This window comes from Hyalella azteca, unplaced genomic scaffold (genome assembly GCF_000764305.2).
Source record: "Hyalella azteca isolate HAZT.00-mixed unplaced genomic scaffold, Hazt_2.0.2 contig17551, whole genome shotgun sequence".
NCBI classification, from domain to species: Eukaryota; Metazoa; Arthropoda; class Malacostraca; order Amphipoda; family Hyalellidae; genus Hyalella; species Hyalella azteca.
Window position 1 is genome coordinate 1,780 of NW_025947330.1, and position 16,034 is coordinate 17,813.

General features: G+C 36.8%; 2 protein-coding genes across 2 annotated transcripts; one reads left to right on the top strand and one right to left on the bottom strand.

The window, feature by feature from the left end:
• Window positions 1-3,928: 3,928 nt before the first annotated feature.
• LOC108673380 (39S ribosomal protein L3, mitochondrial) lies at window positions 3,929-8,689 on the top strand. Its single transcript, XM_018161198.1, has 7 exons — window positions 3,929-4,143; window positions 4,542-4,647; window positions 5,445-5,651; window positions 5,846-5,980; window positions 6,807-6,967; window positions 7,632-7,689; window positions 8,375-8,689. The coding sequence occupies exons 1-7, from the start codon at window positions 4,031-4,033 to the stop codon at window positions 8,621-8,623; spliced, it is 1,029 nt and encodes a 342-aa protein (XP_018016687.1). The 5' UTR covers window positions 3,929-4,030; the 3' UTR covers window positions 8,624-8,689.
• A 61-nt stretch (window positions 8,690-8,750) lies between these two features.
• On the bottom strand, window positions 8,751-11,310 carry LOC108673381 (tRNA selenocysteine 1-associated protein 1). The gene is made up of 5 exons (XM_018161199.2): window positions 11,115-11,310; window positions 10,448-10,601; window positions 10,074-10,239; window positions 9,521-9,726; window positions 8,751-8,926 (listed from the first exon to the last, which is right to left on the bottom strand). The coding sequence occupies exons 1-5, from the start codon at window positions 11,301-11,303 to the stop codon at window positions 8,799-8,801; spliced, it is 843 nt and encodes a 280-aa protein (XP_018016688.1). The 5' UTR covers window positions 11,304-11,310; the 3' UTR covers window positions 8,751-8,798.
• Between the last annotated feature and the right edge of the window lie 4,724 nt (window positions 11,311-16,034).

Consider the following 16,034-nt stretch of genomic DNA (forward strand, 5'->3'; position numbering starts at 1 on the left):
ATTTGTTTTATTTCATTATTTTTAGTTTTGTAAAGACCAGAAAACATGGTTTTCAAAAATATTTTTAATATATATATTTTATTGCAGTAGACTTTAATCCTTCTGAAAAACAGGCACTGGAAACACTCCTTTTTCAATAACCAAGCTTTGAAATTGGCTATAGCTAGTGTTAAAAAGATTGAGGAGCCCAGTTTTGATATGATCTGCACTCTTCTTTAGAAAAGCATTTGCTTTCTGCTTTGTTTGCCTTCCTTTTTGCTTTTTAGGAAGGCATTTGCCTTGGTGAAAACAGATGTTCAATGGTGCAAGTTAAGTCAGTCATTGCAAACATGTTGTACAAATAATTAATCAAAGTAAAATAAGAACATTAAGAAAAAATAACCTTTGAAACAGTACCATCAAATGGGGTAATAAGGGACAGGCGGGGTAATAAGGGACAGTCCTCTGACATTTTGTAGAAATGTAGCAGCTTAACTAATTAGAATATTGCAAAACAAAAAATAGTGGAATAAAGTTAAACATTTTTCCTATCTATATAGCATAAAGCAAGCTAAAAAATCATACATTTACTACATCTAAAAAATCCTTGAAAAAAATGAGATTTTGGGAAAGTACCTCTGCTAAGCTCTGTAGCAAAAAAATTATTCACTGTATTAAAAAATTTTACTTGCATAAAAGTTGCACACAGGTGTTGGCTTGAAAATGTGATTGACGGAATTAGCGTATCTCATTCCAGAAAAAATCATGGCCATTTCCACATGATGGGGTAATAAGGAACACCCCTAACAACACATTTACAGTAGAGCCTTGGTTAGGAAATGCTCCAGTTAACAAAAAATCAATTAACAACAAAGAATTTTGCTTAGATTTACCTTGCTCAGCAAAAAAATTTCACTTGTCAAAAAATTAGTGCATCATTGGTCATCACCAAACTGTGCATAGAATATCATAGATAGAATTTTCACCGGGCAATATAGAATGAAAAGTAATTAACCTAAACTATAATTTTTTTAGATATGATGGTTGTCAATAAAATATTCGTTTGTGTTTCAAGTATGTTTTTAACAATCTTTTTTTTTTTGTTATAGTGAATTCACTTGACTCAATTAAAATGGTGCAAAATTAGTTAAATTACAAGCTGTCCTGTAAGCTTACCTACAAAAGAAATGCTACATGGTTGCTGATATGATGCTTGCAGTGGACAAGGTTGTTGTTAATGCTCAATGGCATGTCCATGGATTAGGTAATATCACATCAATAATACAGTGATGTATGGATAAGGTAATATTGTATCAATAAAGGAAAAACAAGTAAAAATCACAGAAAATGTCATTCATTTTACATCTACATCATCTACAAAGGAAGAGGAAGACTTCAGAGGACTGTTAGTAATGGTTAAGCACACTCTGCTTACTTCAAATGTTTTAAAATTGAGTTTGATTTCAAGTGTCCCTTATTACCCCGTTCCCAGGGTTAGTTCAGGAGGCTTTTATTTTGCGTCTGGCACCTTGCAAATAGCATATGGAATTTTTTCAGAGATGCCCTACAATGGCCCTTGCATATACCTTTAAAATGAGCTCAAGCTTGTTTATGAAATGTTGCATGGTAAGAACTTATAGAAATGAAAAAAAAACGCTCAAAACCATCCCTTATTACCCCATTTGACTGTACTTAACTTAAAGAATGGTAAGATAATTTCATATCAAAGTATTATAAAATAGAATGTGAATGCTAAGTATACATTTTTGAATGCATCTGAATATGAGCAAGGCCAAAAATTAGTTTGCCACCATAAAGTCACAGTATTGGTACTAAGTAATAAAGTTCCAATCCTAAGCCTGCACTTAGCATCTCTTGTTATGCTAAGAAAAATTATAAATTTATAGCAATTTCAGCAGCATCAAGGTCAAATAATCATATTTAAAGTATAAAACCAGTGCTAAAAAATAGTATTCACATAACATAAAGTGTTGATACCAGTACAATTGTCTGCTGTAGTGGTAAACAAGGGATTTTTTTACTCAGTTCATTTGTAATTGCTTGATCCGTGGTAATTAAAAATTTTCTCAATATCCTATGGATGTAATACCAATGGGAATAAATACCATAAATACTACACCCCCACAAGACAGTTACAAAAAGTTTCTTGTTTCATAGTCCTTAAAGTAGACACAGGATAGAATTCAGGAGGGCCTGTGTTTGGAGGCAAAATATCCCAACTAGTGTGAATTGTACATATCATGTGTGATTGAAAATTTTATACCAGATATTCTATATAGAGTGGAAATTTTTGAACTGATCAACTTGGTGAAACTAGAATTTTATGCAAGGGATGGTCACATAGTGTGATTAAGTTACCAAACTGGATTATCTTGATTATTATTACAGGCTGTTTCTGAAGTAAATACCATTTTGACGTGGAAAAATAGTGTGAAAAATTATTCATTCAATTGAATGGGCATTCCTTACTTTACTTCTGTGTTTAATTTCCATTGATATTAAAGCATTTATAGTCACATACCATACCCAGTAAAAAAATCATCTACACATTACTAGGCCCTCTAACTTGTTCTATAGTCATTCAGGACCAATTATAATGCAATGAAAAGAAATATATTGGCCACTATCTCATTCATGTCAAAGTCCATTTAGAGAGTTTTCCAACTTAGGCTTCATTTTCAGGTCCTGTTTAGCTTTTTTTGTCATCATTGCTACAGGAATAAACTTTACCATTTTGCAATTATTCTATGCAAGTTCTATCTTTACTTTGTTTAACAAAAATTTCAACTTTGGTACCTATTAATTAAAAATGTTAATTCAACATTTTTTTTATTGTGCCTCATTTACTTTGTAAATAATAACTACTAGCATTACAAGCCTGGCAATTTTTGAGAATATACACTAGTATTAATCCTGAGGTTGTGAATAAATTTCACAGTGCTAACTGCAATTTTTCAGAGATACAAGATAAAAACTGAAGAGTGATTTTTTAGAGAGAAAGACTAGGTATATTCAATCTTGGGATCAATTTTTTATGCAATTGTCTAAGAAGCCTGCTGCCTCGTCAGACAACCACTGCTTGAGTCGTTTTAACTTACAGTCTGTCTTGGAATGGCCCTGTGCTGCTTGATGCTTTGGACACAATTTTGTAAAGAACACTTGTTGAGACTGCAGGAACTTTTCAGTTAAGGACAAAATCATGAATAGCTGTTTTTTTCACTCTGCAGTGCACTTTTTGAATCAGATCATTGGTAATTACTAAAGGTCATCCACTTCATTTATTAGTCCCTCATTAAGTATGTTTGTGTCGCCATCTTTAAATGCCCTAACCCATTTCTGTACCATTTCTATACATTTCATTACTTAAAAATGTTTCTACCAAACACTTCATAAATTTGGCAATAAATGTCAACTTACTAAAGTTAAACCCTCAGAAAAACTAGTGCAGATTTTTCAGTTGGCATAATTCTCAATAAGTATAATCACTTATGAAATCAAGTTAATAGATGTAGATTCAATTGGATAGTTCCATAATGGTGTCTATGGCTTCCCAACAGATGTATATAGCTAAATAGCGCACTTGTGCCTAATGGCGGCTACAGCCCTGCGGAAGTATAATTTTGAAATGGTACCTGGTACTTGCTTTTAAAACAGGCCTCATATCTTGGTTCAACTTTGTGTTCTGTGGGTGATGATATGCATCTCATTATTTTTGATCTCTGCATCCTGAAGATGTCCTATGGTCCTAAACACAGGTTTCTAATCATTATATATTTATATTTTGAAGCAAACACACTTTTATATACTTTGAAACAAAGGTTAAGAATGCCATTATATTAAACTGTTGCTGTTATTGGATTCAAATTTATGTGGCTAAATCAGATGTTCTAAACCAAAGAGTTGAAATTTAAATCATGTTTTTTTTTTCAGATTAGAGATAATGAAGAAGAATCAATGAAGATCTCTCAATAATTAGTACCTATAGCCTAGTTATTTGTTCATTCCAGCACCTGTGACAGACCATCTGATTATGTCTTTCTCAGCATATTTGTCTCGGGCTGCTTGCCGAGTTTTAGATCTAAAATGCTCGGCAAAAACACTGTCTCCGTCTTCATGGGTTATTGCCCAAGACAGCAGTGCATGGTGAGATTGCTTAATTGATCAAAATATATTGAGATTTCTATTTATTAAAGAAAGTGGTGTTACCCCAATGGCTTAAGGAAAAGATTTACATTGAAATTTCAACAAAAAATATAAAACATAAATTACCAAATATATGGGCATGTCCTGGAAGATAATTACACATTAGGTACGATGAAACATTTTCCTTTGCAGATTTTTTGAGATGTCAGAAACATCATCATTTCTTTATGATACCTGCTCCCTTCACAATTTGAAGTGTCTGCACAAGTTAGAAAGTTATTTGTGTTGATTTAAAATCAAAACTTGATAGTTGAAGAAAGTAGAAGGAAGATGATGTATCTAATGTTATTTTTTCTCTGTAAGTTATGTCACATTGCTGCATTCTTATGCTTTTTCAGGAATCCCGGAGTCATTTGTTCTCAACACCAGCAAATCAGGTGGCGAAGTGCCAAAAAAAGACGCCACACCGTACAACCATTTTGGCATGCCCAAGTTACCCGCACAGTGAGTGGATCCAACTAATTAGAATTCTGCCATTGTGAGGGTTCAGGGAAAGCAGTAATTTAAAGGTCTTGTCTTGTGGAAGCCTTTTTACTGTATATTTAGTGACAAAATTAAACTGCTCATCCTTCAATTTTTTAGTCGCAATACAGTATATATGTATTACTAGTATTTCATATTGCTAGTATTGTAGTGGAACCATTTTCAGATTTTTTTCAATGAAGTTAGGTTCTTGCAAATTCCATATTCCTGAACTGCAAATTGTTATGGTAGATATGTATATAAAGGGACTGAATTTGACATAATACCAAAAGCATGTTAAAGTATAAAAATATCACTTGAATATTTATTGATATTACTTCTTATGCTTGGCCAAATTTTAAATAGTGTGTGAAATTTTCAAAATAGAATGATGCAAGCAAATTTGATGTAATCAAAAGTTAAGACTTGATTCTGGTGTCTTGGTATTTGCATTGCTCTTTTATGCTTCTTCTTCGTTTAAACTGTTTTCCATATTTTAATTGACATTCCATGAATTTTAACACAAATAAGACAGTTCTGCATGAAGATCAATAAGAAAAAGTTTGAAATTTGTAGAGAAGGTGAATGTAAGTCATTCAAAGCCTTGCTTTGCTGATCCCCTGTTGAAGTAACCAAACCACTCATTCTCCAAGTCAGCTTCAATGAACACTGACTTCATCGAAATTGCTCTTTTCAATTTCGTTTTTTTTTTTGCAATTTTTTCATTGTCAACTCTTGATAAAACGATCAGAGATAATTTTGTCTTCAACTTCGTTTAGATGCATCCAGAGGGAATAACCACAGAGAATGAGGAATTTGTAGAAGAGACCATCAAGACCTTGTATGAGTCTCCTCTGGAAAAGGCTCCATGGCCCATAGGAGAGTGGGCTCCAAAGTCTCAGAGGTGTGGTCTCATTGGCAAAAAACTCGGCTCAACAATAATGTGGAAGAAAGATGGAACAAAATTACTCACAACCATGATCCATGTAAGTTGAACAGCTTCTTCTCTAATTTTTATCTTACAAATAATTTTAACTTACACTTCCGCTCACCTCTTATGTACTGTCCTTACGTTTACCAGGTGTTCTGCATATCAAATGGAGTAAAATCAGTGAATTACTCAGAAGCGCCTGTGACTAATATTTTATATGAATGTCTAAGTGAAAATTGTGTCTGACAGATAAGTGACAACCACGTGATCCGCTATATACCGGCCTCGGAGCTCATCAAGAATGCTCATCTGCACCACGTCCGTCTGAGCAAACGCCCTCGCGGTGCATTGCTTGTTGGTTCAGACTCGGCTGATCCTAGGCTGGTGAGGAATATAGTAGACTAGGCCTATCCTTGGCTGGTGAGGAATATAGTAGACTAGGCCTATCCTTGGCTGGTGAGGAATATAGTAGACTAGGCCATCCTTGGCTGGTGAGGAATATAGTAGACTAGGCCTATCCTTGGCTGGTTAGGAAAGCACTAGACTTGCCTATCCTTTGCTGGTTAGGAAAGCGCTAGACTTGCCTATCCTTTGCTAGTTAGAAATTTGCTATACTTGGCCTGTTTTCTGCTGGTGAGCAAAGTGTTTAACTGGGCTGATCATCAGCTAGAGTGAAAAGTTCAGAGGCCTGTTTTTATGAGCCATGAAATAAAAATTTTCCAACTTTTTAGATTTTAGGTTTGTGATGCAAGTATTGAATAATAAGTTTTCAAATCTGAAATATAACTGTTGAGAGTTGTTGATTTTCCATCATTCCTCGGAGTTTTACATTAACACAGATTAACTCTGATTTACACACATTACACAGTTTTAAATCAAAGAGGAATAGATGAATTTAACTTGAAGTCGTGTTTTATCACTTGGTGCTTGAAAAGTCATTTTGTTCGTCATTGGCATGTGATGCAATAATTCTAACTATCTCTTCTTGAGTCTTCTTTTGTGCTGCCACTGATTATGCTACTGCTTTTCTCTAAACATCTCTGAAATTCGGCATCAGAAAGTACGTTATTCTGTTCGATTGTATCGGTAAGCAAGTTCATTTTTCTTCCTCTAAATATCTACTGTAATCTTGGCGATTGCAAGTATGTCTTCAAATATTTTGAGTACTCAATCTCCCCTGTGATAAGTTCTCTTCAATTTTGTTGGTCAGTTCACGAAGGAGTACTTCAATATGTTCGAGGAGGCTGGTGTCATGCCCAAAAAGAAGCTCACAAAATTCTTGGTCACAGACAACGCAATCCTGCAGCCAGGGACGCCGTTACACGCAACGCACTTCAGGCCTGGTGATTACATCGATATTGCGGGATTTACGTAAGCATTTTGTTGAAAATGTATACCATATCAGAACTGTTACGTTTCATCACCGTAGTTCTTAATGCAAAGCCAGTTCACGACCCCTTAATTGATGACGGAAGGATGAGGATGTTCAATTTGCACTTATTTCATTACTTGTGTCCTGAAATTTCTTCATAATAGATTTAACTAGTCAAATTGTCAGTTGCTTCTTAGGAATTGTGGACCCTTGATTTATTGCAAGTATTCAAATTGAAAAAATATTTTGCTTACAGGACGTTAAGGCATTAGAAAAAAAAATATTGACGACTAAACGATCGACGTTATTGTCAAAGGGAAGCCACGGCACTAGTTGAAGTAATGTTCGCCATTCACTTCCTTTTTCCCAGATATTAACTTCTGACGTGATGGACTCTTGACCAAACTGTATTACTGCGGTCTAACGTGGCTTGCATTTATTACTTTGGTATCTAGGATGAGTGCGTGCAGAAAAAATACTGTTCCTTTGGTAGTATATCCTCACCGCCTTTTGATCGAGCATCACTCTTGCAGTCGCCGCGAACCATCGGGCACCAATACGTAATAAAAATACTGCACATAAGCCGTGAAGCAGTAATGTTAATTGCTTTCTGTCCCAATGTAATAATAATTGTACCGTGTGAATTTTACGGTTTACTGATAGGACGGACCATCAAGGTGCGAGTGGCAGGAGCTTCATGCCATTGCCGGCGTCTCAGACCGTAAACATCTTTACGAAGTGATGAAAATAAACCTGGTGTAATCACTGGTGTGATGTCTTGCTTTTGCTTTGTGCTTATTACTGAATTGCAGTTGTAGTTTTGTTTCGTGTAGTTAAACGTATAAGCCGTGTGTATATCTCTGAGGAACAGTTCATATCAATGATGGGTTGCATTTGTTATAGTTTTGTTAACAAGAGTTAGACCAATCACATCCGGGAGGAACCATTTACCATTTGAGCTACACGTTCGAATTATAGAGTAATGTATACAATTTTTAACTCTTGCTTACATAACTGGAACAAAATTATACGAAAAGTTCCTCCAAATTAATTAATTTCAGATAAGGCAACAATTGTGATGCATTGTGAAAAAATTTTGAATTCTTTCATGAAATCGGCAAGCCACATCAACGTCAAAAAATCACGTAGAAACAACACAGCTTCACGTTTCTCTCGTGTCGTAGCCAATTGTTGACGAAATGCTGTGAAGAGCATTACACAGATTAGGTTGCGTCGGAAATTTGTACATTGAGCTCCTTAACGTTTCATAGGAGTGAAGAGGTGCAATATTGTCAAGTTCACGAACGCTAGCTAGGTAGAAGTCGCAACGTGAAAACTACTTATTAAGCATTTTAGAGGTGCAGTGAACATAAATCAATACCATAAATATTTGTGTTACGTTCCAGATCTTACGGATCAATTCGCATTACAACGTGCTGTGGGTGTTGGGCAAGATACCTGGAGCCATAAACGATTACGTCAACCTCTATGACAGCGGCCTGTTGCATCACCGGTACAGGGACCCTGACAACCACCCGCCTTTCCCCACACATTTCCCTGAGGAGCAAACCATAGAGCATGTCGACTGGTACGCTGAAGATATCCACAAGTTCACCGACGAGTCAATAGTTTTTGAGGAAGAAGGAGTCGCTTGAAAGTAACTGCTCTGATGGGTAGCAAAAGCTGCTGTGCAAACATACTTGTATAAAATTTATGAATGCTTGTCCTTTTATCTTCATCCTCATCACCCACACCAAGGATAAAACGTCATGAAGATTAAGTCATTATATATTATAGCAAGAAGGTTGGAGGTATGAAATGATTTTATGGTTACACGTAGTCAATGCCTGCGTTATCCCAGAAGTTCCATCGTTGCTTCTCCAGTGTCGACCACAATTCTTCATTGCACTCAATAAAGTTTTTATTGATTTGCTCGATATCCAGCGGCACATTCCACTCTGAAGAGACAACGGCAGTGTTACTTTTTTCTTCTCGGAATGTACAATGTTTGCAATTTGTGTATCTACGTTATTCAGAATCTAATTAATAATATTGAAACTGAAGTAACATAATTGAAGAGAGCCCCGTTATAACTCATTCATGCACGAAACTTTAATTTGCGTCATGATTTAAAATGTAAGGGAGACCTCTATTTTCTTTTTAAAATTAAATTTAAAGCTGGATTTAAAAATTAAAATTTTTAATTCAAGATTTTTGCTTTGACAAGTCTTCCCTCCATTTTTGATTGTCACAGAATTCTATCATTAAGAATACATTTTATTTCGCCAGGCTTGAAACACACAATCTTTGACATGCACTTAAAATTTAAATGATCGTTTATACTGCATCGAATCAATTTCTCCAGTAATTATTTCACGCATAATGACGGTGATGGGAAACTAAAAAAAAAAAGAGAATTTTTATCTTGACAACAATAAATGAGCAGGAAATTGGATTGTCAAAGAAACTATCAATTGGCAATGTAATGGTTCATACAATGAAGAGTACTTGACTGACAAGACTTGGTCACGAACGATTGCAGCGAGACTCACCCACGGGCTCGAAGTCCTCCTTGGTCGGCTTGTCGTCCTGCTGGGCAGAGGACGGCTGATCGTACTCAGTGTAGCCGCCAGGTCCGCTGTTGTAGTTATCGTAGTACTGAGAGTCTGGTCCACCGTTACCATACCCCGGCCATGAAGAGTAGTTGTTCCAGTACTGGTCATAGTATTGCTGGTTGTAATCGCCGCCTCCTTGTGACCTGCAGGTTTTAAGGCACTAATATTGAATGACGTCACTCGCTGCTGAGACTGCATGTACATGCCAAAATGAAACCAACAACTTGGACGTAAATCAGCATCTAGAAGTTTTGCATCAAGAATTTTCATAAGATCTAAGAAATGATAAGTGCGTCTTTTCTATAAATTTACATGAATATTTACCTTCAGGCATACGATCGGATCAAAATTGCAACACAATATGTATGAGAAAGTTATACCCTTCTAGCATACACGATCGTTGATTCACTATATAATAAATATAAGCAAATAGGAAACAAGACGCGATCAATTAGCCATATCAGTGACCGTTAAGAATAGAGGTTCTCACATGCCAGGGTAGGTTTGCTTCTTAGGCACCGCATAGCTAACTTTGAGCGGCTTCTGCCCCAATCCCTTGAAGTTGTTCATGTGCGTGAGGGCATCCCGGTACTCTTCCTCTTGGTAGAACCTCACAAATGCAAACCCTTTGCTCTGCCCCGACGGATCATAGATAACTGCAAAAAAGCAATCCGTATTTAAGGACAATTTATTATTAAACCAAACCATTAACATAATATTTCATGAACAAATATGAGCATGAGAAGGAATGCAATAAATCTATGCATGTCATAGGAGATAGGGGTTTATTGTGACCCATTTCAATAGTGGATTAATTCAGTATAAAAAGAAATAATAAAAATTGAAGATTTTTTTAGTGCCCACCTTTGGCCGTTTTGATGCTGTTGTAACGCGAGCCAAAGGTCTTGTAGAGAGCAAAGTCATCTACATCAGGAGTGAGATCGCCCACCCACAGGGAGAACTCCTTGTCGGCGGTGTTGCCGCGCGTGCTGCTGTGGTTGAGCTTAAACCTTATGGGCTGAAAAGAAGCACAGAATCTGAGGATAATGCTCGTTTCAAGCATCTGGGTTGAACAGCTTCTAAGAGCTTCGTTATCAAAAGTTCATCTACCAAACTATCATGAGCAAGCGCGAATGAAACTTCGTTTTTGGATCAACTTCCCAGAAATAGTTAAACTTCAGGATTAATCTAGATAGGTATAAATTTGAAATTATACAGGAAAATCTTGTGGTGAGAAACTTCTAGACCACAGCCTAAATACTATGAAAAACTGCAATAAATAGATTAAAACATAATTTAGATCAACTCAGCAAGAGTGAAAATCAAAGCAAATTTAGAGTCTAATTTCAAAAGAACAGTATTCATTAATGAACAAAATAGAACTGACTAACTGATCCCTACAGAAAAATTCGTGAAAAGTATTCAACAATAAGAATATACCTGTCAGAGAAAAACCTGGTTATAAAAACGACATGAAAATAGCAGTAAAGAGTGACAGCAACTACTGCACTAAGTGATGAGAAATACCCACTGGCTGACTGTTGGGGATGATTTTTCCGTTGAGTTTGTGCATGGCGGTGAGGGCGGCGTTATCCGAAGAGAAGTTGACAAAGCAGTACCCAGCAGGATGTCCTGTGTACCTGTTCTTCATGACCTTCACATTTTGCACCGTGTCTTCCCCCAGTCCTCTGAATGCAGCCACAATGAACGGCTCATCCATGTAATCAGCCAACTGCGAGGAACAATAGACTTAAATTCCATCCAAAAACATTATACTTTGTACAAAAAGGCTGTTTTGCACGAGATTGCCAACTACCCCACTTACTCCCAAAATGGTCATTTTAGATCACCTCAAGAGGTCAGGACTTGAGGTTGAGGTTCACATTAATTGTTTCTAAGCTAATTTAGACTAAAATGAATATATATTTTATTTCTTCAGATAAATATGAAGTTCATAACTTTTTCATGGACAAACATAGAAACATCCTAAAATTTAAATTTCAGAAATCATTACAAGAAAGTAGGAACTACAATATGATATATTTACTTGTATGTATTTTTAATAATTTTGCAAATTGGAGAACTAAATCACACATGAAAAATGTATTAAATGCAATCACTGCACTAACATTTTTCCTTTTTATTCAAACTTTCAAACTTTGTTTATGTAAATGTAAAGATGCAAATGTATTGTTTTACTAAATCAAATAATTTAATTCTAGCATTTAACTAGAATTGAAATTCCTACTTGCTTGATGTTTGATCAGGAAATGAACTAAGATTTGGAAATTTCCTTGGTACCGAACATTGCTCCTTGTTTTCTCAACCAACAAAACAACTTTGCTAATCAAGATGAATAACTAGATGCAAACATATTCACAGTTTAGATCATTCTTGGCAATCAAATTTAAACAGTAATTGCCTGGTATTTTCAACTAATTTGATAAAAGCAGCACAATTCTCTTACTAATGAGTTTGCATTTCCCTATCAATTTCATTAGTTGGTTAGGACTTGGAGGTGGAAAAAAAATTTATGTGAGCCAGAGAGTATGGGAAAATTAATAAAGGTACTTACATATTCTAATAAAGTAATAAAAATATCTACACTGGGGTGCCAACCAAATAAATGGTGAAAACTAAAATTCAACTTTTTCAACCCATAAAAGGATCCAACCCTTAAAAGGATTTCTTTGACCTAAAAATAATGCCAAAAAAATTGAATAAGATATTTAAATATTTAATATGTAGCAGAAAAACTTTATTTTCCTGGTTATAATGTTTTCCTGGTTATAATGTTCTATAGATAATATAAAAGAACATGTTCTTATGACATTTTGAACCAGTCAATGCTTCTTTACAGACTGATGCACAACACACTAGCACCTTTCCAAACAAAAGATAGTTAGTTATTTTAGTGGCCAAATGTTTACTAGCGCTTCAGCTATTTAGCTATCTCGCACCGAAAGTCAAGATGAACATCACCTATAATGATTTCACTATAACAAAAAAGATCGAGAAAAACATACCTGAAACAGAAAATAATGTTTTAGTGGCAACCATCATATATTTTGAGGAAATAAATCATAGTTTAGGTCAATTAATTTTCGTTCTATGATGCCCGGTGTACAATTCTATATATAGCATTCTATGTACAATTTTGTGACGACCAATGATGCACTAATTTTTCGATAAGGGAATTTTTTTTCGCTGAGCGAGGTAAATGTGATCAAAATTCTTTGTTGTTAATCAATTTTTTTGTTAACTGGAGCCTTTGCTAACCAAGGTTCTACTGTAAATGCATTTTTAAGGGTGTCCCTAATTACCCCATGGGGTGTCCCTTTTTACCCCGTTGCACGGAAATAGCTGCCATTTTTTTTTGGAATGAGATAGGCAAATTCTGTCAATTACATTTTCAAGCCAACACCTGGGTGCAACTTATATGTAAGTAAAATTTTTCAATACGGCAAATATTTTTTTTTTGCTTCAGACTTTAGCTGAGGTACTTTTCCAAAATCGCACTTTTCACACTTTTATCAGCAATTTTTTAGAGCTAATAAATGTTTGATTTCTTGACTAGCTTTATACATAATAGATAGTAAAAATGTTGAAGAAGTTTATGCCACTATTTCTAGTTTTGCAATATTTTGATTAGTTTAGCTGCTACATTATTTCTATTCTACGGAATGTGGGACGGGCATCCCTATTTACCCCGCCCATCCCTTTTTACCCCGTTTGATGGTATATATAGAAGAAGCAAAATCTTTCATATAACACTAATATTTGATTACTTCATTTGCCCAATTTCTGAGGACTTATTTCTTCAACACTTTCCTCATCTAGATACAGTCTACAGAAGGTAAACAAACGATGTCAGATGTTGCCATAAGAAATTTGTAGAAAATTCATTCTAAATTAAATTTCTAGATTTTTACTTTTGGAAAATTTCCATATCAAGGAAAATCTTAAATTATTGATGTATACTTAAACATATATTGAGTATTATAAGTTTTCTGTCTCTTGTCCCTTGACAAAATGTGTCTGCGCACCGCGTGGACTCAGGCTCGCGTAAGTGGGGATGGCCAGGGGTTGCGCCTACTATGCGCACCAATGGCTTAAAAATAAAGTCATTATGTGCAGGAAAATTCCCCAAGAACATACATCATCCTTTGCGCCGACTATGCGCAGCAATGGCTTAAAAAAAGTCATTATGCGCAGGAAAATTACCCAAAAACATACATCATCCTGACTCGCAACTATGCGTGCCACACTCAGGATTCCTGAGTGTGGCACGCATAGGGTAAACGCGGTATATTCCGACATCGTAGGTAATTCCATCACCTCTCCAGCTTTTCCTTTATATTAAGCTTTGTTTTAGTTCCATGCGTTAATTGATGGTTGAAATGGTGACGTCATACATTTGCGTGTCGAAATACTGCAAAAACACTAGGTCTTGGCCATCTAGTGGGAAAATATTGAGATAAAAAGAGAGACAATGCATGCCACGTGGTGAGATCATCGAAAAATGTGTCAAATTTACAATAATTGTTTACCCAAAAATCCCCAAGTGGTGAACACTACCTTGGCCTGTTGGCCATTATTGAAGTGCCCTTATTAGCCATCCATTATGATCCATATACTGTTATTGTTATTAGGCTAATTGCAACATAAAAAATAACACCTCAAAAATACAAAAAAGTTGAAAAATAAAAAAAATCAAATAAATAAAAAAAATCATGAAAAAATAAAAAAAATCATTGATTTTTGATTTTTTTAAAAAATCAAAAAAATCGCCAACCCTGGTTAGCATCTCAAAGAGACGAAGTGACAAGGAGGGACAGGTGAAAAGTAACAGAAACGAAGACACTCAAACAAGAGGTCGCTTACACGGGACGTTGGCCGCCCGCATGAGAGAGACAGAGAAGGGAAATGTAAGGAATCCTACCTACATAATAACTTAACCCCACAACTGAAATCTGCAGTCAGACACCGCGAGCTCAGCGGTGGGGCGCTCAGGAACAATCCCCCTAGGAGCGCGAAATCCCATAGGACTTCTGACAAGCACAGACACACGTCAGAAGGCCCCCCTGAGGGGAGGAACAAAAGATAGCTGCACACTAAATTAACAAAAGGTGCAGGCCAGTGTTGGGTTGGCAGAAAGCTGCACCAGCGCTACAGCAGCTAGCCTTGCTTGGCGGTGAATTTTTAATTTGAAAGCAAAAGGCTTGGACAAAGTGCAGTTTCAAGTCTGTAGAAGCCTAAATCTTAGCCTAAAAAATATTAAAAATTTACATTTCTGCATGGATTTCAATGCTGTTAACATTGAGAAATTTCAAAGTAGTAGTAGGGGAGAGGTTTCTAGCGCTTCAGATCAGTTGCGTCTATTTCATGCCGAAGGTGCAATATTAGGTTTGCAGGGTCAGGTTTCTTTGTTGGTTTCAGGCGCATAGCCTGATCCATCTGGTCTAGGGTGTTTGCTTCTCGGTTTCCAAGGCACAGGTTCAGTCCATCTTCTGTTACTGTTGACACAAATATGGCATTTTCTCAGTGTGGGTCTTTTCTGACCTCTGTCAAGGTGCTGTGCTAGATATCTGGCAGCAGGTTACACTTGATTAGATATTGTCTAAGGTTGTCAGTTCTAAAGGTGCTTTGAGGAACTTCCCTCAGCATCCTAGACAGCATTTCATTTTGCTGAGAGAAGTGGTGTTGGGGTAGTAGTATTGCCGAGTATCACTGTGGCTTGGGCATTCTGCCATAACATGCAAGACCGTCAGGGGTACCAAACAATCATTGCAATATGGCATTGGATGGCGTTCAATCAGGTAGCTGGGAGTGAGGCACGTGTGGCCGATCCTTAGTCTACACAGCACTACCTCCATCTTCTGGGATTTCTGGTATGATGAACTCCACGCTTGTACACAATCCTTAATTGCTCTTTGTTCGTTCTCTCCCACATTCAGCCACTGTTTCTGCCAGATATGGCGAATGCTTGCCTTGATGATAGGGTAGTGGTGCCAGCAAGGGACCTGATCACTATGGATCGCCTGGTCCGAAGAGGCGGCGGTAAACACCGCCTCCGGCAAGGGACCTAGTGGTGCCGGCAAAGGACCTGATCACTATGGATCGCCTGGTCCAAAGAGGCGGCATTTACCGCCGCCTCATCCGCCCTCTCCTCTTGTTGCCTCGCACCCCCACGTGTCTGGGCACCCAGCACAGGCTCACCGCTCTCCCTGTCCCTGCCAGGCGCACCAGCCCGGGTAGGATCTCCCAGATGATGGTGTGCTTGCTATTATAAGCTCTCAAAGCCTGCACCACACTTTTGGAATTTACAAATATTGCAAAGTCATCTCCAGGCAGTTGATCTATGAGGTTAAGGGCACAGCTGACACCGACAAGCTCAGCGGTGAAGATTGACGAGCTTGAACTGAGACATCTTGACACCACCATTGCACCA

Bases quoted from the DNA above. Each gene is read 5' to 3' on its own strand.
- LOC108673380 (XM_018161198.1), top strand. From the start codon at position 4,031: ATGTCTTTCTCAGCATATTTGTCTCGGGCTGCTTGCCGAGTTTTAGAT. The intron at 4,144-4,541 runs GTGAGATTGCTT...ATGCTTTTTCAG, and splicing joins GCCCAAGACAGCAGTGCATG to GAATCCCGGAGTCATTTGTT. The intron at 5,652-5,845 runs GTAAGTTGAACA...TGTGTCTGACAG, and splicing joins TACTCACAACCATGATCCAT to ATAAGTGACAACCACGTGAT.
- LOC108673381 (XM_018161199.2), bottom strand. From the start codon at position 11,303: ATGGATGAGCCGTTCATTGTGGCTGCATTCAGAGGACTGGGGGAAGAC. The intron at 10,602-11,114 runs GTGGGTATTTCT...GCTTCTTTTCAG, and splicing joins TCATCCCCAACAGTCAGCCA to CCCATAAGGTTTAAGCTCAA. The intron at 10,240-10,447 runs GTGGGCACTAAA...GCTTTTTTGCAG, and splicing joins CAGCATCAAAACGGCCAAAG to TTATCTATGATCCGTCGGGG.